The 20,803-nt window shown below is 50.6% G+C and overlaps 1 protein-coding gene across 1 annotated transcript in view; it reads right to left on the bottom strand.

Annotated features, from left to right (window-relative positions):
* Positions 1 to 4,131: 4,131 nt before the first annotated feature.
* Positions 4,132 to 20,803, bottom strand: part of Runx2 (RUNX family transcription factor 2) — a 266,467-nt gene continuing 249,795 nt past the window's right edge. Inside the window, exon 8 of the mRNA XM_087185361.1 lies at positions 4,132 to 5,297. Within this exon, the coding sequence (XP_087041487.1) occupies positions 5,134 to 5,297 (164 nt within the window). The 3' untranslated portion in view covers positions 4,132 to 5,133. The remainder of the gene's footprint in view (positions 5,298 to 20,803) is intronic.

Here is a 20,803-nt window from a genome sequence, read left to right as displayed (position 1 = left end):
TGCATGTGTAAATTTCTTTCCCAATTGTGCCTCTTTTGTTTACATTGAAGTGCACTGAGGCCTCTGCCTGGAGCAGCCACGAAGCACTGGGTGGCTGCTCTGGCACCTTTAGAAGGGGCACCAGCTAAAAGCTCACAGCCCAGCCCAGGAGGATCCTGGGTTTCTATTTCCATCATTCACTCACTTCGGTGTACACCATGCGGCCGCCCTGACCTGGTGGAAATGGTTGAGCTAAGGAGAAGAGCATCTATCCATGGAGTTAATAAAGCAAGTGGCTGGGAAGGGAATCTCAGCTTTGAGGGTTCCCACTCTGAGCTACCTGAAAAAGGGAAGATGCAGAAGTGAAACCCATAATCTGTACCCTTAAGGCCGTAGGGGCACCAGGCACAACAGGCAAAAGATAGAAGCTACGTGTCCATCGATACACAAGTGAATTAAGGAAACATGATACACACATACAACAGAATACTCTGAAGCCCTGGATAGGGTAGTGGATGCCAGGGTTGGGGGCCTAATGTTTAAGGGGCACAGAGATTCAACTGGAAGGATAAGGAAGTTCTGACCTCAAAGGGGTGAAGGGCACACAGCTTGTGGGCATCTAATCCCACAGAGCCGCACACTTAGAGGCGGATGCACCAGTGGGTTCATGGTGTGTGCATTTTACTGTAATGAAGGGCGGTGAGGTGCAACACCTCTATTCATGATTTTGTGCAAGCCCTCAGGAAAGATCCACACAGGTGTTTCCTACGTGCCCATTTCAGGGGATGGGGAAGAGCCTGTGCGACGCCAGAGATCAGAGGGTGTAGGTGAGATCCCCGAGGATGGGGCCCAGGCCTGGACCTAAACTGTCACAGACACGGGGAAGGGGTTCTGGCCCAGCGCCCACTGCCCACAGCCAAACCCCGGCCACTCCACCTCATCACTCAACTTGTGGGCTGAGCCGGGCATGTTCCTGCCCCAGGGCCTTGGCTCTTGCTGTTCCTCTGCCTGGACTGCTGCCCTCATCTCCAGCCCTTGCTCAATGTCACCATCTTGAGTCCTGTTTATAAGTGCCACCTCGCCAACTGGGCAGCATTCTGTCCCCAGCCCTGTGCAGTAGATGCGGTTGCTGTCCCATGCACACTGGCAGGGCACTGCAGAGGGGGACACTGTCTATGCAGGGGGCTTGGATGTGTCATGCAAGGACTGCAGAGCAGGGAGCTCGGTGTTGGGGGCTTCTGTACATGGCTGAGGGACCTGCACAGCAAGCAGAGGACCCTGAACTCCCACGGGCAATGTGAGCCACCAACAGGTCTAGGCAGGTGAAGGATCGACTGAATTTGCATTGTTCAAAGGTTACTCAAGGCATAGCTGGAGGGAGACTGGGTTTAAAGGGACATCAGGGACCCTGAGAGAGTGAGTATCGGGGACAAAACTGCAACAGGAAGGAAGCAGAATGAGTCTGGGGCCAGCTGGTGCTAGGAGCAAATTCTTTTTTCCAGGAATAGATTGAATTTCAGCAAAATGAAGCCTCCCTGTCACCCTCTAAGATAGGGCTGTCGGTCCCAGCCCTGCTCACACTGGCTGTCTTGGCTCTCACGCACCAGCCTCCCCCCAAAATAAGCATGGGCTTCGTGGGGCTGGGTGTGAAGCCTGAGTCAAGCTTCCCACTCACCCTGCAGAGCTGTTCTGCACCCCCTGCCTCCCCACGCTTTGCACAGAGGGTGTGAGCAATGCCTGTGTCCCCATGAACACACCCGTGTGCAAGGAGGCATGGCGCTCGTGCTGGATAGTTCTCGGGAAGAGGTGTGTGTACAACCTGCATATTCTTTGGCAGGAATATTTCTGTGTAGGGAAGAGGAAAGACAGAATGAAAAAGCTATTCCAACACCATAACCAACTTTGGCTCACAAAGCCAAATTCAAAATAAATTACGCTCCTTCGCAAGACCTCCGAGGCTGAGCAGTCTTAGATTGGCCCATTTATGCCTTCCTCCTGGAGGCCCACTCCACTCTTCGAAATACTGTTAGGAAATAACAATGACCCAGTGCAGTCCCAGCCCACCAAGGCCCAGGGGCCCACCTCAGGAAGAGCTCATGAGGGTCCGTGTCACCTGCAAAGCACAGCTGCCCAGTGAACTTGAGCTTCTGTCGCTGTTCCTGCAACCTCTGTCTGTACAGCCAGGAGCAGAGCTGGCTCCACACAGCTGGTGCCTCTGGTGTTGGCAGCCACCTGGGGCCACAGCCATTGCTCCTCGTGCCAGCAGAGACACAGGAGGGTCCCCAGCGACCCCTCCCAGCCTCGCTGCTCTGTCTCGCCCTCAGACAGCTGTCCGAATTTCGGTCCTCCCCTCCCCTCCATGCTGCTCCTCCGAATGACAGCCCTTTGTGCCAGCCTTAGTTAAGCGCAGAGCTCCACCAGCAGCCCCAACTCTAATTTGGCCTCGTGCATTGGAAGGAGGCCCTTGGTATCTTGCTTTGCCCAAAAGGAAAGATGCTACTCCCCAGGGGAGAAACGATGCCAAGGAAGGAGAATCAGAGAAGAAACCACAAAAAATAAAACTCTAGAATGAACAGAGCACCGGGCTGCCTCCGTAAGCAGGGCTTGAGGCTGATGCTGTGTCCTGGCCTCCACCTGGCCACCCAGACTCTGCCCGCCAAGGCACACAGAGGCAGCAGCTGGCTCGGGTTTTCCCTGTGCCATCGCCCTCCACCCTGGCCCCACCGGGGTCCAAAGAGCCGAGAAGAGAGCCTCGCCGGATTCCCTGGTGTCTGGATTTGAGTCAGCCCCATGCCCCGCCGTGTTCCAAAGGATGTACACGGCCCGTCCTCCCTCAGAACACTGCGAAAAGCATCTCTGCTGAGTAACTGGGAACAAAAATCCAGAAGCCTTCCTCCCCCATGCCACTGTCCCCAAATGATAGCAGTCCAGGAAACTGTTCACACCACACTCTATTGCCTGCAGAACCACAGGAAAAACTGTGCCCCAAGTATGATAAAAATTACAGTAAAGATTTTTTAAAGTTTTGCATTATTACAGTACAAGACACATTGCCATTACCTTCCCTCAGACTCCTCCCCCTCAATTCGAACACACTCATCCCATCATTCCTGCTGCTCTGTGCAGCAGCTCTGGAAGTCCTCTTTCGTGAATGTCTTTAGTTGTGCTCTTGTGGCTGCCCCCGTGTCCTGCATCACTAAAAACATTTCCCTTTCATGGTCATTTTGACTTTGGGGAAGAGCCAGAAGTTACATGTACAGTGCCAGATCCAGTGACTAAAGATGCAGACACAACCTTATAAAATGTTTTCTAAGGCTTTCTTTCCATGGATGGCACTTGGCAACACCATTTATCACACTTTTGTTCATACCTTCTAAAGACACTCAGGAAAGATTTCCAGAACTGCTTCCAAAAGTGGCAGGAAACGATGAAGGGAATATTTTGAGGGTGATTCCTGGCAATATGTCTTTTACTATAGTTTTTATTTAAATATGCACCATATTTTTTGATCAGCCTACCTTTTTTGCCACCTTTTGAAATTAAGAAACACAATAGAGAAAAAAGAGAAGCCTTGCTCAGATTTGATGTCTAAAGGGATCTGAGGACCTAAAATGTGCCTGGAGGTGCAAGGGGGCTGACTCGTAGGTAGGTGGAATCAGATTCAACCTTAGGGATGCTGACAGCCCATCCGAAATCCTCCACTAAGTGGCTCAGTTATTGTTTCTTGTGTGTGTTGTGACCAGTGTCTGCTAGTAACATTTGACAATCACCCCTCACAGTTTGGAGGAGAACCTCACGGTTCAAGGGCAACCTTCAACACTCCTGAAAGGAAACCAAAGGTTCGTGAGAACGAGACGTTGCAGGTCTGCAAAGCCTGGCCTCCTGAAGGTTGCTGGGGACAGAAGTGCAGGTCCTTGGCAGATTGGGCAAGCGCAATGCAAACAGAAGGGACCATGTGTGTCATCAAGGCCAGGGTGCACTGCCCACAGCCCTTGGGACCAAAGAAGAAGAAAGACTTTGATAAACATCACATAGAACTTCTGCTGTCCCGGTGAGTATAGGGGTGAACATCTTTATTCCTCTTTCAAACATAGAAACCGAGACATTGTTGTGTGCAGGCACTGATGAAAACGAGACTCTTCACACCCTGAAGTCCAACTCAGGCCACTTAGCCCCTTGGTTCCCCTAGAGCCCAAGACCCTCAGGAAGAGCCAAACATCCTTAGCGTGAGATGCCTGCCTGGGGCAGGGGCATTCCAGTGCCAGCTCTGAACAGTGACACTGGAGAGCAGCCCTATCCAGGGTGGGAGCCAGGCTTCTACCCTCCCAGTGAGGTCTCCAGCCTGGCGCTGTGCTACCTCCTGTGCCCAAGCACACAGACATTCAGTCTTGCCACTGTCAAAAAAGACAACTCCATGGTTTTCCTCTTGTTCTCAAAAAAAAATAAACAAAGCCTACCATTTTGAATTGCTGCTGTTTCACTTAAAAGGCCACTAAGATTCTAAAGTTTGAATTTTAAAATTTTTATTATATGTCATATACTGTATTTGTTTAGTAACAAGACCTTTCCTTATGCTCTCCTTGCTCTTTGCTTGTGGAGGCGCAGGCCCGGGTACATTGTGGACCTCGAGTTTCACTGGTAGGCTCTGGTAATATTTTCTTTCAAACTCTCTGTGCTGTCATTCACTTATATATGAAATGAGCAAAAGAAATCTTCCTTCCATAGAGAAGAATGAGGTTTTTATTGTAAATCCATGCAGTGTCATAGGGTCAGTCACTTGCAGAGGTTAAATGAGAGCTTGGGTGACATACAATGGACTCCTGCTCCATGGCAATCATTTCCTGTGGCTCTTACCTAGGGTCTCATGTCACTTTAACAAGTTCTGTGAGCTACAAGATCTTCAGAAAGCCATTAAGTAATTTCTGCTTTTCTTTACCTTTTTTAAACAAAAATCTTTTACTTCTTTTTCTCTTCTGAACACAGCCTGAATGTCTGCCCACTCTCTGCTGTATCGAAAGGGAGATTAGGGGTGCAGGAGACCTTTCCCACTTGGGGTCTCCTGCCTCTCCTACCTTTCTCTCCATCACCTGGTTCTCCACCTGCACCTCTTTTTATTTTTTATTTTTAGGAAACCTTGGCATACATTTTCATAAGTTAAAACAAATTTGATTGTGAGCTCTTAGCTGTACATTTGGCTTCTGGCTCCCAGACCAATCTCCAGAGCGGGCCACTGAATCTGCTGCCCAACGCTGAGCTTGGGGCCACAACATGGCCTGCGTCCTCTTTCCTTCTGGGACTTCCTGACACCAGTGTCACACCTGGAATGAGGAAAATGACCAAGAGTGTCCTTTATCCTGTGCCAGCCAAGTCCCCAAACAGGTGCTGCCCAGTGCCATTTCCTCCCTCACACACGGATACACAGATCAGGGACAGGCAGAGGCTTGTAAGTGGCCCTCAAGGAGGGCTGTCCCTGACGGCCCCGCTGTCCTGAGGCCGTGCATGCCAAGGTCATGGTACAAAGGGCAGCAGTGCCCAGCTCCCTCTGCCCTGCACCTCAGAATGTGACCCTCAGGACCTGGACAGATCAGGGCAACCCCCTAACTCTGGCAGCACTGAGGGGAAGAAGTGTGTCCAGGGAGACATGTCTGGCCTTTGTTGGCCGTTATCACTCCGTTCAGGGAACACCCACCACCCACACCACCCTCAGTGGGAATCCTTGTCAGCCCAAGGCTCTGTTCCTTCTGTCCCAGGCTGGGAGAAGTGAAGGAGGAGGCCTGGGTGGGTCTGAGCCCCGGGACATAAACAGACCAGACTGCCATCCTTATTCCCAGCCTCTGCTGCTGGCTTTCCATCCTGAACCCTGTCACAGCCAATGCCCAGCACTGTGAATGGAGGAGGACACAGGAGGGGGACCAGCAGGGATGTGGAAGACACTTTGTCCAAGGACAGCAGAGAAGCATGGACATGGGGAAGGGGGAAGTGGGAAGGGAAAGAGGAAGAGGGAGAGAAGGAGAAAAGGGAGGAACATTAGGCCCAGAAACCTTTAAAGATAAACTTTCTCTTTTAAATGGAGGGGGGACCCGCAGGGGAGGAAGCCACAGAAAGGCGCACACAGGAGCAAACACACCAGTTATTTTAGGACTCCATGGTGGTCGCTGGTGGTCTGTGCCTTCCTCCTGGAGGCTGGCATCCATCCCCGGGGAGAAATTGGGTCATCCCAGCCTGGCCTTGTGGTGGCCGCGCAGTGGGCGGCCCCTCATCCATCCTTGTGGGAACTGCACTTTGATATCTGGCCACAGAAGGGCAGGTTCTCAAAGCCCCCATTCATGGACCCTACACACAGGAGCAGCGAACAGAAACAAAGTTGTTTCCCCATCAGACTAGAAGGTAGGTTCCTGTTTATTAACCAAGACCACATAAAGAATGCATGATTCCGAATGTTCCTTCTGAGGGCCACAGGAGCTGGTGGCTGAATACAAAAAAAAATTCCATCCAGTGATTACTCTACGCAAGAAGCTGCCTCTGGGGCCTCCAGGTCAGTGTGAGGAGGAAAATTCTACCCAGGTCAGTCCAGGGCCCAAGTGCAGCATGGCTCATCTTCAGGCAACCCAGACCCCTCCCTGCTGCCCCTCTTCCTGCCAGCCACCCCTTTCCTTGGGTCCTTCTGGTTTCGTTGAGGTGGGAAACACCCAAGGGTTTTTTGTTTTTGTTTTTGTTTTTTTTAATGGTCATTGGCAATTAGTTCCCTGTGGAAACTGGAGGCCAGTGGAAAGGACTTCCCTGGGAGGAAGTTCAGAGAAACCATCCAGAAGGCCAGGATGCCCTGGACCGCAGACTCCCACCCTGGTTGGAGACCACAGGGTGAATTTCCCACCTACAGCGGGGGGACCGTGGAGAAGGAATTAAGGAGCAAAGTGGAGATAAGATGGAAGCCTGAGCTCTCTTTTGAAGCTTAATTAAAGCAAACTGATCAGCTCCATACAGCATATGCCACCATGGAGGAAAAAGAGCGGAGATAATCATTAACAGGGAGCCGCTCATTCCAGAGCAGGGCTGGAGAGGAAGCTGGTCCGGCCTGCAGCACAGCAGAGAACATCTGAGCCGTGCTAATTAAACACAAGTCACGCCCACAGGCGAAAATGTTCCTGCCTATCCAGATAAGAGGGAACGACCAGGAGGGGAACCAGCTCAGAGTCATTTACATTTAATTTATTTCTTTGGCAATTTATTTGTAGGGAACAGATCAAACAGCCCAGTCACCAAGCCACAAAGTCCTCTCAAAGGCGTGCAGGGTGTGTCCCCGCCAGTTCTGGGACCACCAGCACGGTTTATGATTTCTTTACACTACAAATATTTAGCCGTGCTGAAATCACCCACTAAAATCAACCTGGGGCTTCATCAGCAGCTCAGGCGCTTGCTCTCCCAGCATCTACTGGAGCCTGGCCCCAAGTAAGCACCGCTGATCTCATCCTGGTATGCAACACAGGAACTTCTGTCCTCCACCCCTGTCCTGCCACCGTCAGCAAGGGGCAGTAAGGTCCCGGTCTGGGGCACTGTTGATGCGGCCTCTTGTTTTCCGCACACTCAGACACAGACGCGGTCAGGGTGCAGTGGCATGGGTGACAGCTGCGTCCCACGGCAAACAGACCACAGAGCCAGGCTTGACCCTCTGCAGACAAGCGCATCTAGGCCAGCCACCCAGGCGAGGCCACGCCTGTCCCTGGGCAGCCACAGAGGCATCCCATAGCCTGAGTCAGAGGACCAGGGCCCGGACTCTCCCATCCTAAGCCTCCTGCCTCTCACCCTCCTCCTCCTCCTCCTCCTCCTGGCCTGGAGAAGGGGCCAGGTTAAGTTCAGGCAGGGACAAGTGGAAAAAGAGGGGTGTCTGAGACAGGAGGAAGCCCAGGCTCTGACGTGTGTAGCCCTAGAGTGTCATTCAGGATGAGCAAAGGGAGGAACAAACAGGAGGTGGCCACAGCCAAAGGACACCAGGCAGTCGGGCCTCAGCAGTCTTCCCTGGCCACTGGGCAAGGCCTCCCCTCTCGTTGTCCAGGCACCCACACATTTCTGCATCATCACACTTGCTGTAGGACAGTGAAATCTGGGTTACCCATGAAGCCATCCTGACTTGACTTGGAGAAGATGCTGTCATTTTCCCTCTTCAAGGATGGGAAAACAGGCACACAGAGGGAACTGCATTACAGAAAGGCAGGGCAGGAATCCTGAGGTTGGACAAAAGCTCTGCCATCTAGAGAGGCCCAGAGTTACAAGAAGGGGGCCTCATAGGCCGTGCGGGAGGCCTGCAGACTCTGTCATCAGCCTGCTCCGCACCTGTCCCCAGGAGCCCCAGGAAATGACACAGTTCCCTCCACGAGCCCACGATCTTCCAAACTGGGGGCCACCAGGATGGATGCAACCCAAATGGCAGTGAAAGCTTCAGGCTTCCCCCTTTCCTCCTCCACTTCCTCCTCCTGTTCTGCCTTCCTTCCCCTCCTCCTCTTCCTCTCAAAGCCAAGCTGGACGAGGTGAAGGGGTCCCAAGTGGATTCCGACCACTCCAGGCCCCTCAGTCAGCTGTGTATGGCAGGGGTTGGAATGGGATGGCACCAAACCAGGCAGCTTGCAGCCCACCTGACAGCCCCAACTTGCCACTCAAAGCCACCTCAATCGTAGGCAGCTCCACGTGGGCGAGCTAGGTGAGACCCTGCTTTTCCTTCCTGTCATCCAGGTGGTCCATCCTGTTCTCCACTGAGCTTCTCATGCCTGTCACACACACACCTGTGCACCATCCTCGGTGATATCTTGAGACACCGGAAGCGATAAAAAGCATTCACTTCCCAGCAAGCTGCTCTCTACCGCTTGAGATAAAGATGGGTGTCACTTCAACCAAATCTGTTCTTTAATTCAGATCTACACTGAAAATAAATTTGATGGTAACTTTTTGTTTATTAAACTATCCCTTGCATAAGGAAGGAATATCCTATTCAGGGTTACAAAAATGTGTGATGTGCTCATGTCACAGAAGTATATTGATTGCAGGGGAGAGAGCACATAGAAGGTCCCCATCATGAGTGTATTTTTGCATCTGTGAGCTGTGCCTCTCTCTGTCTCTGGCCTTTTAAACCAAGACCAGCTTGCCTGCCACCTAGCTGTGCCCACCTGTCACCCCCAGAAGCCATCCCTAAAGGCCACAGCTGGGCTGTGCAACACGTGCTGCAGAGTTCACCCAAAATGCTTTTTTAAAAAGCACATCAAACAAAAACTTTCCACTCAGAGCAGGCAAGCTTTGCTTTTTTAAAAAAACTGTTACTTAACAGAAGGCTTCATAAACCTCAGAAAACACTGGAACATCTGGTAAATGGTGTCGGCGTCACACATTCCCCAGCACAGGGTCCTGACTCTTGGTCCATTGTGTGACCCAAGGGTCAGAGCCCAGACATGGCGTCCCTGGCTCCCAAAGGATGGCCTCAGGCCAGCAGGTTTGTCTGCGCCTCCCTCCAGCCCAGCCTCAGGCAGCAGGGACCCTGAGCTGGAGCCCAGGAGGTGGGGAGGAGAAGGGAGGGCAGAGCAGCTGAGGATCCCATCTTTGTGACAGACACACGGGCAAGCTGGGAGCTGGAGGGAGACCAAGCGCCATGGGTGACCCACACACTGCCTTGCCTGGGTGGGCTTCGGGCTGCTCTGGGAATGGCCACTCAGATATTAGCAACAACATTCTGTAAGCCTCTGGCAAGAGGTCACAGTTCCTTAGACAGAGTCATTCTCAATGCCTGTCTCCCTGTGGCAGCACATGAGGACCCTGCAGGTGTCACCTCGAGGGTCTGCTTTGCTAGGAGAAAGCGTCTTTCTCCTTTGCTTTCCTCCTGTGCCACTTGGAACCCAGCGTTCCCAGTAGGAAATGTCAGAAACTGAATGCTGTGTCCCCAGGCAAACCTCTCAGATGGCAAACTCTCCTGCCTTTGCAAAGCCTGGTGGGACATACGGCACTGGGGGCTCAGGAGTGGCCCACTATACCAAGCCAGGGCACAGAGCAGGCATCTAGGACTGAGCTGAAGACCACGGGCCAGGGGAGGACTGGCTAGGTGTCCCCCACGTGAGCCTCTGTGTCCGCATCTGAGAAAGGGCTCTTCCTCACGTGACAGACTCTATGCAGATGTACTTACCATTTGAGTTGGGTTTGCTATATTCTTCACTTAAAAAAAAAAAAAAAAAAAAAAACCCAGTCCTGGCTAATGAAATGTAACAGAAAGCCTACTGAAAGGTCAGGAAAGACATTTGTTTTCTGTTTTTGAAAGTGGAGCGGCAGCAGCCATTCTGTAACCATGAGGCTACAAGCCTAAAGGTAAAAAGTGAATACATTGAAGACAGCAGGGAGGAGGCACAGAAAGGACCTGGGCACTTGATGATACCATCGAACCAAAGCCAGTAAATGCCAGCTTTTAGACTTTGTTGGGGAAGGAACATACATAAGTCACCGTTGATTTACTAGGTGTTATCCAAAAATATGGTGAATGCTTAAATTTTTAAAAATTGCTACAGTAAAAGGCAAGACCATGAATCCATCTCAAAATATTCCTTCTTGCTTTGAACATTCTGATCCCATCATCCTTGCTAATTTCTGAAGCAGTTCTGGAAGTCCTCTTTTGTATCTTTAATCATGCTGTCATGGCTGCCTTCATGTCCTGAATTGATTTAAAATGTTCACCCTTCATGGTCATTTTGATCAAATTGAGATTTTTGTATGCTGCTTTTGTAGTGCTGAGGATGGAACCCAAGGCCTCACACATGCTAGGCAAGCACTCTGCCACTGAGCGACATCCCCTGCCCTCTCTCATGGTCATTTTGACTTTGGGGAAGAGCCAGATGTCACATGGGGGCAGATCTAATGAATAAGGTGGATGAGGACACAGCATCCTGTTTACATGTGCCTACCTTCCTGGTGGATGGTAACGTTGATGATTATTTAATTTATACATCTGACTATCTGTTTAATGTCTCTGTCTCCAACTAGGCTTGAAGTTTCATGAGGGCAGACCTTATATCTGTCTGGCATCTAGCTTACAGCAGCTCCTCAGGGAATATTGGTTGAATGAATGAACTGTACTTGTTCTGACAGACACTGGTTGCTTGCTGTCCGAAGAAGGGCTGCAATCCTGCCTCAAATTAGTGTTCAGACCAGAATGGGAAAATAAAGCCCCATGAGGACTCTTTGAGGAACCTCGGTAAACACAGGGTGGACAGAATCCGAAGCCGCCCAGTCATTTCCCATGGGACAACTTGTTCTGCTTTCTGCAGGGAATCGGCTCCTCCCTCGGGACTGCCACCCCCACTGTCACCCAAACCCTTCTCCCCTTTCTTGCCGTGGCCTGGGCTGCATGACCCCTTCTGTTCCCAGCTGGAACAGCAACCCAATGCAGTCCCAGAACAGAGAAAGGAAGGATTAAATCGCACCTCCCAAGCTGGCTACAGACATGTTGTAGAGGGTGGTCTGCTCCCTCGGAGTCCCACTGTGCCAGGCTGGATGATTCCTTCGCCTGTTCCCTCTGCCAGCACACAGCCCCTGCCCACCCCGAGTCCCCCAGGGAAGCACGGGGTCCGGGCCTGCACTTCCTGCCCTGTTCACACTGAGCCTCCAAGAGCAGGGAGCCGGCTCCCCGGAGACCATGAGTACTTGGGTCCAGAACCACGTTCCAGGCCTGGGAACGCTGCCACTTCCTGGTTATATAACCCCGGACAGCATCCAGTCTCCATAAAAACTCGCTCTCTGCTTTGGTAAAACTGACAGTAATGAGATAACTGGGTAGAACCCAGACTTGCCATTTGGCAAGCCACAAAGGACCAATCCTGCTCACCTCGATGCCATACTCCAGGAGGCTTTTTGTCCCCATTGACCTCTTCCCACCACCCATCCCTAGCCTTATGTCTTGTGTCCCATGTCCCCTGTGCCCGCTGGCTCACTGCTTCTAAAGGAGCTACTTTAATGTGACAGCCACCCACTTCAAAGTGTTAGAACCAGCGAGCTCTCTTCATTATGCCCAGGTCGCCCTAAACCCAGCTCTTCCATTCCTCACCAGACAAATACCTTCCTCCTCACTCTGTTTTCACCATAGGAAAATCAGGGATAACAAGCTCTACTTTGCAGGATTGTTATAAGGTTTAAAAATTAAATATTTGCACAGTGCCAGGCACAAACCAGGCACTGAAATCATGCTTAATGTTGCTATTAATAATTATTATTTTTCAAGATCCAACTTAGCATATGCCTAAGTTAACCAGGGGGTGGCGGAAGAAGGAGAAGAAACAGAAGCAAGGACAAGTTTTTTGTTTTTTTCGGTTTTTTCCCTTAAAGCCGAGAAGCAACTTGGCACTCTGCGGGGCCTGGAGACCTGGCCGCCTAGCCACCCAGCTCGGTGCCGCTTCCCGTTAAGATGCTGCTTTCGAGCTGAAGCCCCACTGGGCAGGGTCCAGAGGTGCCTGGCACAGCCCTGGTGTCACCACACAAGTAAAGAAGAATTGTGTGGTCACAAGCCCATATACAGATTTGGATCCAACATCAAGTCCCCGGATGGACCCACCAAGTTTATATTTTAGAAAGATTTTTCTCTCCCTGACTCTGTCTGTCTGTCTCTTGCTGGCAATGTTCAAGCCTCCTGAAAATAAAGGTTTATTATGGAAATGCTGACAGACCCTTAAATAGAGCACGGTATTTGCAACACTGTAATTATGCCGCCATTGAAAAGCTCCAAAGAAAACATGATTTCCTTGTGCAAATAAATCATGCATGGTTTTAAAGGCCCAGATTTAAATCATCTGACCCATAAAGAAACGTCGTCTTCCATATACGAATGGGTTATAAATAATAATGACTTTTTTAAAAACTAGGCCCTTACTGGGGAAATGTAGTCAGATGTCCAGATTTTCTCTGGTATTTTGTAAAACTAGATGGCCACCACCTCACACAGCCCCACTGCATGAGTGGCCACCAGGTTTGCCTTGTTATTACATGTATTGGACTGGCCTAGGAATTGCTCCTGGGTAAATGGATAATGAAGAGACCCACATCTCCTTCCATTTTGAAGACTCAAGGCCACCAAAGCTTTGGAACTGCATCTTGCCCAGCTCCCTGTGTCCTATACACAGCACAGCAAGTGCCCCAAGCCTTGGCAGTCAGGGACATCCAGGCTGCCTGGATGAAGGGTCATAATTACCACCCCTGCAGCTACGCCCAGAGCTTCAGAGGCACCGGGCATCACACTGAAGAAGGCACTTTTTTTCCTCATTCAGATTGTGGTTTGGTTATTTTCAAACAGCTATTGATACTTCCAAATGGCAGTTGCTAAAAGACAAGTTTCATTTTGGTAATTATCAAAAATGAAACTAGCAGCAGACTTGAGGCTATAGTTCTTTTTCTGAATAACAACAAAAAAGCTGCATGGTACCTGCACGGAGCTGCTTATGGCTACAGATATTTATTTATACCTATAAAAATAAAGGTGTGATAGAGCATTCATGTTTTCAACAACAAAACTCGAACCAAATTTTCCAACAATGTAGTTTTCACGTTTGGGGCTAAAACTCCTAAGAGGCCTTTCAAATTACACACAAGAAATCAAATTACATTCCTTCTGGTTTTCTTATCAAGTCTCTCTTATTCCATTCGAATTCTTGGTGACCTGGGCAAGAGCCTCCTGAATCTTTGCATCACACATATAAACCCAGACCCTCACAATTCAGGCTTGGTGCATGGCTGTGTTAAAATTAAGTCAATAAAAACATATATATTTGAAAGCAATTCAAATCTTTTCTTGTTCTTGTCAAAACATACTAGATGGGGGGGAGTGTACATATTTAATACAACAAAACAACTTTAAAATTCTCATTATGAACTGATTTTTGTCCCCTCCAAAGTCTACACATGGAAGCCCTAACCCCACCCTAAGGGACTGTGTTTGGAGACCAGGCCTTTAAAGAGATAAAAATTAAGGGCAAACCCAGTTCCAGGGGTCAAGATGGTGGGGCCCTAATTCAACACAGCTAGTGTCCCTAAATGACTAAGAGTCTAGTAGCATCAAATGCATGTGCAAAGATAAAAGACCCGTGTGAGTCCCCTCCAGAGGACTGTCATGTGCAGCCCAGGGTCAGAAGCCCCAGGAGAAACCAACCCTGCCAGCACTTGATCTTGGACTTCTGGATTCCAGAACTCCAGGACAATAAATTTCTGTTGCTTTAAGCCACCCAGCCTGTACATCTTTTTTTCTCCAGCACTAGTAGACCAACACAACTCGCTATCATGGGTCACCCCCACATCTAGCCATTCCTTTTGGCCCAGCTCTTAGTTATATATACTGACAGGGCGTCTGGCTACTGGACATAGCTGTCGTCCTTTTCCTTTTATACCAACTAGGATAGAAAATTCCAGAAAATTAAATGCCCTCTTGTCAGGAACCTACACAAGGAGGTGGAGAGAGAGGCCACCAGTCCGGTCCAGTCCATACCTATTAACACCTGTTGTCTCTGTGGCATATTTCATGATCAGAATGCAGAAGCAAAAAGGACAAGAAAAAAAGGCGTAGTTCAGAGAAACAGAGATTTAAGTAAATAGTGGCATGGCCTTCATCATGCCAGAAGTAGAAAAGCCCCAGTATTACTAGTTATTTAAAAAAGTCAAAGGTGTGACGACTACATTTGTCACACTGCTAACATTGACCGACAGCCTGGACATGCTGTCCACCTGCCTGGAAGGGAGTGTGATGGTGAACAGGTGGAGAGTGTGTGTCAAACCAGACAGCTAAGTAAACCTCTTCCAGCCACCCCTAACCGGACACTGACAAAGATGGGACCGGAAGGGATCCTCAGAATGAGGACAATTTTACAAGCACCAATAGAAGGCCTGAGTTTTGCTTTGGAATGGGCTTGTTTACAGTTGACAACCAAAATATTTAGAAATGTAATGGGGAGAAAAGGTCACCACCAACTCCAGCACATTCTGCCATTAGTCAGCAGAGCGCCTGCCAGTCTGCGCTCCCGCATCTGTGTGCAATTATGACAGTTTAGGGCCCTGCCTGCCCCTTCCACGCCCTCTCCCCAAGTTAACTGAGGGTCCTCATGGCACCCCTGGCTGAGATGTCCTGGGGAGGGCACAGGATGGCTTGTGGGAGACGTCTCCTGGGGGTAAAATCCTGGGCAGCCTCTGGTGAGCAAGGCCTCTCGAGGGTCCAAGGACTTTAGAGTCCCCGGCTTCCCTGAACCCAGGAGCAACCCAGGAGCAACCCAGGGAGGAGCCCATGAGCCTCTTGCTGCCCCTGTCCCCAAACCCAGGGACACAGCTCCCCTCTCAGGAGAGAGGAAAGGTCCTTTCTCCACCCTCAGTCATCTCTCTGCCACTTATTTATTCCCAGAGCCCTCTTGGAACATGAGCTGGCTTTGTGTACCGACTTGGCTAAGCGATGCCAGATTCCCAGAATCCCCTGCCTTGGCTGACTCCAGGCTGGGGTTGTCCACAGTGGGCTGGGAGTAGGAGCTAGGAGGTGGAGGGAGGCAGGTGTGGTGCTCCAAGCACCTCTGTGGCTTGCTCTTGGACAGAGCCATGCAGATGTTTGGCTCCCTAGCGAAGGCCACTGCTTCTATCAGCTGTTTGTGTCATCAAGGTAGTGAGCACTATGATCTGAATGTTGATTCCTCCCCCCAAATTCATGTGTAGAAACTTAATCCCCAATGTTTACTAGTAAGTAATACCACTGAGAGCTTAGTATGGCAATGTGTACCTGTAATCCCAGCATTCTGGGAGGCTGAGGCAGGAGGATTGCAAATTTAAGCCCAGCCTGGGCAATTTTGTGACTTAGCAAGATCCTCTCTCAAAATAAAAAAAATTTCTAAAGTTCTGGGGATGTAGGTCAGTGCAAAGGCCCTGGCGTTTAATCCCTAGTACTGCGAATGAATGAATGAGGAAAAAGTAATAGTGATAAGAAGTGGAGCCTTTAGTGAGTCATGAGAGCTCTGGCCTTGTGCATGGGATCAGTGCCCTCATAGGAGAAGCGGTCAGAGAATGTTGCCTGCCCTTCTCCATGTGCAGAAGCAGCTAGCCACCGCCTCCCTCCCCAGCCCTCTCCAGACCCCAAATCTCCTGAGATCTCCATCTCAGACTTCCCAGCCTCCAAAACTGTAAGAAAGAAGTGTCTGTCATTTGCAAGTCTCCTGATCTACAGTCCATTGTTCCAGAAGCCAGATTGGACAGAGATGACGGGGGGCACACATGAGAGCCCATCTGTCCATACGGGCTCTGTGCAGGTTCATCCCTGCCTGTCTCTGGCATCCCCACTTCCCATCCAACCTTTCCTCCCAGTGGCTGTCCCTGTGGACACACAGCAATGTCGGGCCACCACCACACCATGCAGCAGCCTGCTGGGCCTCAAGCAGCTCCTGCCGCAGGGTCAAGTCTAATGCTCAGAGAAGAGCCCATTTACCAGGTTCCTCAGGTGGACCAAACCTCCTGAACCAGATGCAGCTGACCCAGAGTTGTTGATGGCTAGGTGATTGCAGGATCTAAATGAAACAGGGCCCCATACAGGACATGCACCCCCTGGAATCCTCAACGGCCCCCACAATGGCTGAGCCTGCCCATCCACATCCCCATTTCCCCTGCCAATCTTCATGGTATCCATCCCAATGAGCCTGGACCCAGAGCACCTGTGGATCTGATTCTGCATCCTCCCTTCTTCTCCACCCCCAGACAGGCAAAGGAGCAAGCAAAGGTGCCTGCAGGTATAGTGGATACCAAATGCAAATATCAGTCTCAAGTGTGACACCAGTGGGGGGCTTTCATGACTTCCCTAAGCACTCTAAATATTTCCCCAAGCACCCAGATATAGAAGAAAGAGAAATGGTCACTGCAACCTTCCCAAAGGGCTGCCATTGATGCAAGGCAAGTATGCCCATGGTCCCTGAATCCATGCTGTAGAGGAGGGTGTGTGGGTATATATTTGCCTTGGATCCCAGACTCCACCATCTCCCCCACTTTTCAAGATGGGGATGACTCGGAAGCTACCAACGCTCCCCTCTGCTTCACATTCAATTTAGCCAGAGAGAAACACAGGTGAGAGCCTGGTGAATGGACAGCAAAGACAAGCCAGGTGTCATACCCCTTCTGTGCCTGAGACCCTTCTTCCCCATCCAGGACAGCACTAGCTGGGCTCAGCCTAGAACCAGCTTCCAGTTGGGAACCCCCCATGCGTTCCTCCAGCACCTCTGTTCCTCAGCAATTGCAAATCTTGAGGCTGACTCCCCTTCCCTGGTTGCTCTGCCAACTCATCTAGAAACTTTTGTAACTAATTTCCCATATTAAATTTCCTCTGTCAAATCTCTCCGTGTGGGCTTTGTTTTCTCTGGAGACACCCTGGCTGGTACGATGCTTTCTGCCCTAGGGATTAGATTTTGCCAAAAGTGACTTCCTTCCAAGATTTCTAAGCTACTTGGACTACCATCCTTTTTTATAATTACTTGTAGACAATAATACACAGAGTATTGCAGAAAAGAGAAAGCGAGGGGGGTTCCTGCACCCAGCCAGCGTGTGAAAGTGTGGGAGATTACAGAAGAGGTCGAGGGTCAAGGTCTGCCCTAACTCGGGAGAGCGAGAGGCACAGGAGGAGTTTCTGAAGCCATCATAATGGGCATCTACTTTTTCTTTCCACACTGTCTTACTCCAATTCCACATTTCATGTACATGCACTAGCATTTGTTGAACATCTGCTAGGCCCCGGGGGTACGAGACAGACGAGAATGCTACTGAACTCATGGAACGTCAGTCCAGGAGTCCAGTGTGGTCACTTCCAGGTCCTTTCTGGGCTCAGCCCTTAAACCTGGCACAAAGGGAGTCACCTGGCCACACTGGACAGAACCTGTTCTACCGTCCCTCACCTATGCCACCCAGAGCCAGATAAACCCATCACAGACGAGACTCTGAGTAAGTTGGGCGGAAGTGTTCATAAACGAAAAGACTTCACAGATGTAAGACCGGGACTCTGAGTTCATCCTCACAGCCATGCCCATGACCAGGGCCATTTGGTTAGGAGGGCAACCAGCCACATGTGCTCCAGGCAGGTCCCCGTTGCTCCAGGGTTGGGCATCCTGATAATTCATATCACCACTCTGTGTGCTCTGACCATGGATTAGTCTAAGCTACCAAATTGTCAAGGTCACCTTGCCATATGTATTCATTGTTTCCCTTCCTCCTCCTCCAAGGGAGACTGACTGCAATTCTCCAAGGTTCTTTCAGGTCACACCTCCTTCTTCCTTCCTTTAATAGATGATATTTGATATGTGTGTGTTGCGTGAATGACTGCACAGATGCATGGGCGATTCCTTTCGAGTGAGCAGTAGCCACTGATGCGTTAAATAAGCATTCTCTACAAAGCCCCTTCATAGACACCTTGCTGTAAGGGCAGGGGAATGCTCAGGCTGGTCCTCCTTGGAGCTGTGAACCAATGATAAGTCTGGAAAGGAATCCTGCCGCTGCCCCATTGCCAGGCACAGATCAGGATGGTGTCCGCCAAGGCCGGCTGGCACTGTGTCCATACCTGTAAAACTAGCTGTGTCCCAAGATTCAGCCTGCTTTGGAAAACCAAGATTTCTAAGGAAATGTCTGAAGCATTCATTTCCCAGTGTCCCCCTCCCCGATCAAGGTGGCCCAGTGTGGATTCAATGTTTTAAAATCTTACAATTGGAGAAAATGTGGATCATAATGGACTCTCTGGCAGCCAACATCTTCATTTTCCTTTGCCAAGGTGGGCTACAAACCCAGCACCTACAGAGAAAGCTCCCTACAGTGCAAGTTCGAGACCACAGGAAGTGTCTGTTAATAGCTGTGAGGTGCTCCCTCTTTCTGGACCTCAGACCTCAGTCTCTGGTGTATTAAAGGCAGAATGAGCCTTCCTGGGGCCCAGACCTGTGCCCATCCTACTAGGAACAATCAAGAAGCCAGAGTTGACTCAGCTCCTCTTAGACCCAGGCGCTGACTTTCTGCTGTCAGTTCAAGGCACCCGGCTACCTGGGCTTCTGACCCTGCTTGTCTTGATGGCTGCCACAGGTCTACCCTGTCCCCTGGCTGGGCACAGGCTTGCCCCTGACCTGGAGAGGACAGACTCCTCCCTCTTGGCCCACAGACCCTTCATCTCAATTCCCGCTCTAGTCTGCAAGTCCAGGCCTGAAAGAAGCCACCCACTCCCTGCCCCCAGGGGAAAACAGAGCAGAACACAAACTAATAAAAACCCCAGCCGAAGATGAGAGCTCAGATTTGCAGTGACTCAGGCGTCTCATGCGATTAACACGGAGTGCCTTGCACCCTTCGATGACAGCACAGCCCTCCAAGATGAACCCAAGGATAGCCTCAGACATCCCCTGTCCCGCTGGGGTCAGGTGGCAGAGGCCTGCCCTTTATCTGCCTTCTGGGCAGGAAGTCTTCTATGGCTCTGGTGTTCCATCCACAAGACAAAGGAGGGGGCGGATTTCTCTGAACCAGTGCCAGGTCGAACTGAGGTGGGTGTTGGGTCTTTTGAAACCGTCAGAATGAGTATGCTTCTGATTATGGGGTTCCCAAGACTCTGAGCCAGCTCCTTTTTTTTTAAGCACATACATTTTCTTCCTGGACCACAGCCACGTTGCTCTGGCTATGTTAATCCCCCCAGTAGTCACCCTGCTTCCCAGGGCACCCAGGGAGCTGCTTGTTGTAGGGAAATCCCGTTAGTTTGAACTCTGTTCAAGAATGTGCCCGATAGGCTTCAACCCAGGAGCAAAGTGGATTCGCCTGGAGAGTTTAAAGTCCGGGGTCTTGCGGGTGGGGGCCCAGGAGGAAGAGCATGCAGGTCCAGGGGGCAGGGATTCGGGCTGCTGTGCTCCCACCTGCAGCCCTGGGGATGGACAACTGCTGAGGGTCCCCAGGATGGCCCAGCCAGTGAGGACAGCGCATAGGGCACATGGAGTGGGATTTTCGCATCACCCCACCTTTCATTTCTGGACCTTCCTTCTCCAGCAGCTGGGTCCGAGAGAGCTTCTCTGTGCAGAGGAAAGACTTATGCTTTCCAGAATTCTGACTCATTTTCCCCACTCATCAAAACTTTCTCATCCACATTGCATCGCTAACAGGAGATGATGATCAATGCTCTCCGTGTGTTTTCATGGCAACCCTGACAAGCAACTCCAACATGATGGGAATTTAAAAAGTGTCGGCTGTTTGCCTTGTATCCCTCTGCTCTCTGCCTCAGCCTCCAGGCCACTTCGAGGCTCACCCTTGGGAGCCGTCATTTGGCTTTTGTGAAGAGGTGAGGTGACGTAGAGACCCTCAGAATGTGGATCTGAGAATTGCGGCTCTGCGAGCTAGGCAGACACATCACCTCCCTGGTCCCTGGGTCCCAGGAGTTCCTCAGGATCCCTGGAATGAGGCCAACTGATTCCTTGAAGTGCACTGCCCAAGGCCTGCTGTAGGGGGTGCTGTCTAAGTGGGTGACAAGCAGACTGTCCCTGTTACCTACAACCTGAGGGAAGACACTGTGACCACTTATCTTTATGCATTTCCCAGGTTCCTTTCTGATATGAGGCTTTATTTTTGAGACAGGAAGACAAAGAAGAAAGAGAAGGAGAGATGTGGAGAAAATGAGCTCAAATATAAGATGTGTCATGAAGAAAAGCTGAAGAAAGCAGAAAGCCCTGGCACAGGCAGTCAGTGGTGCTAGGAGACAATGTCTCCTCCTGTCTTGTTGGCCATGTGTCCCTACCCATTACCCCATAAACACACACACCAGGCCTGCAGCTGGGTGCTAACCAGGTCAACAGAG

The sequence above is a fragment of the Heterocephalus glaber genome, unplaced genomic scaffold (assembly GCF_053883595.1).
Source record: "Heterocephalus glaber isolate CG9 unplaced genomic scaffold, H.glaber_assembly_v1.0 deba00001497, whole genome shotgun sequence".
Classification (NCBI taxonomy): domain Eukaryota; kingdom Metazoa; phylum Chordata; class Mammalia; order Rodentia; family Bathyergidae; genus Heterocephalus; species Heterocephalus glaber.
Note: the sequence above shows the minus strand (reverse complement) of the source record. Positions and strands in the feature narration are given on the sequence as shown.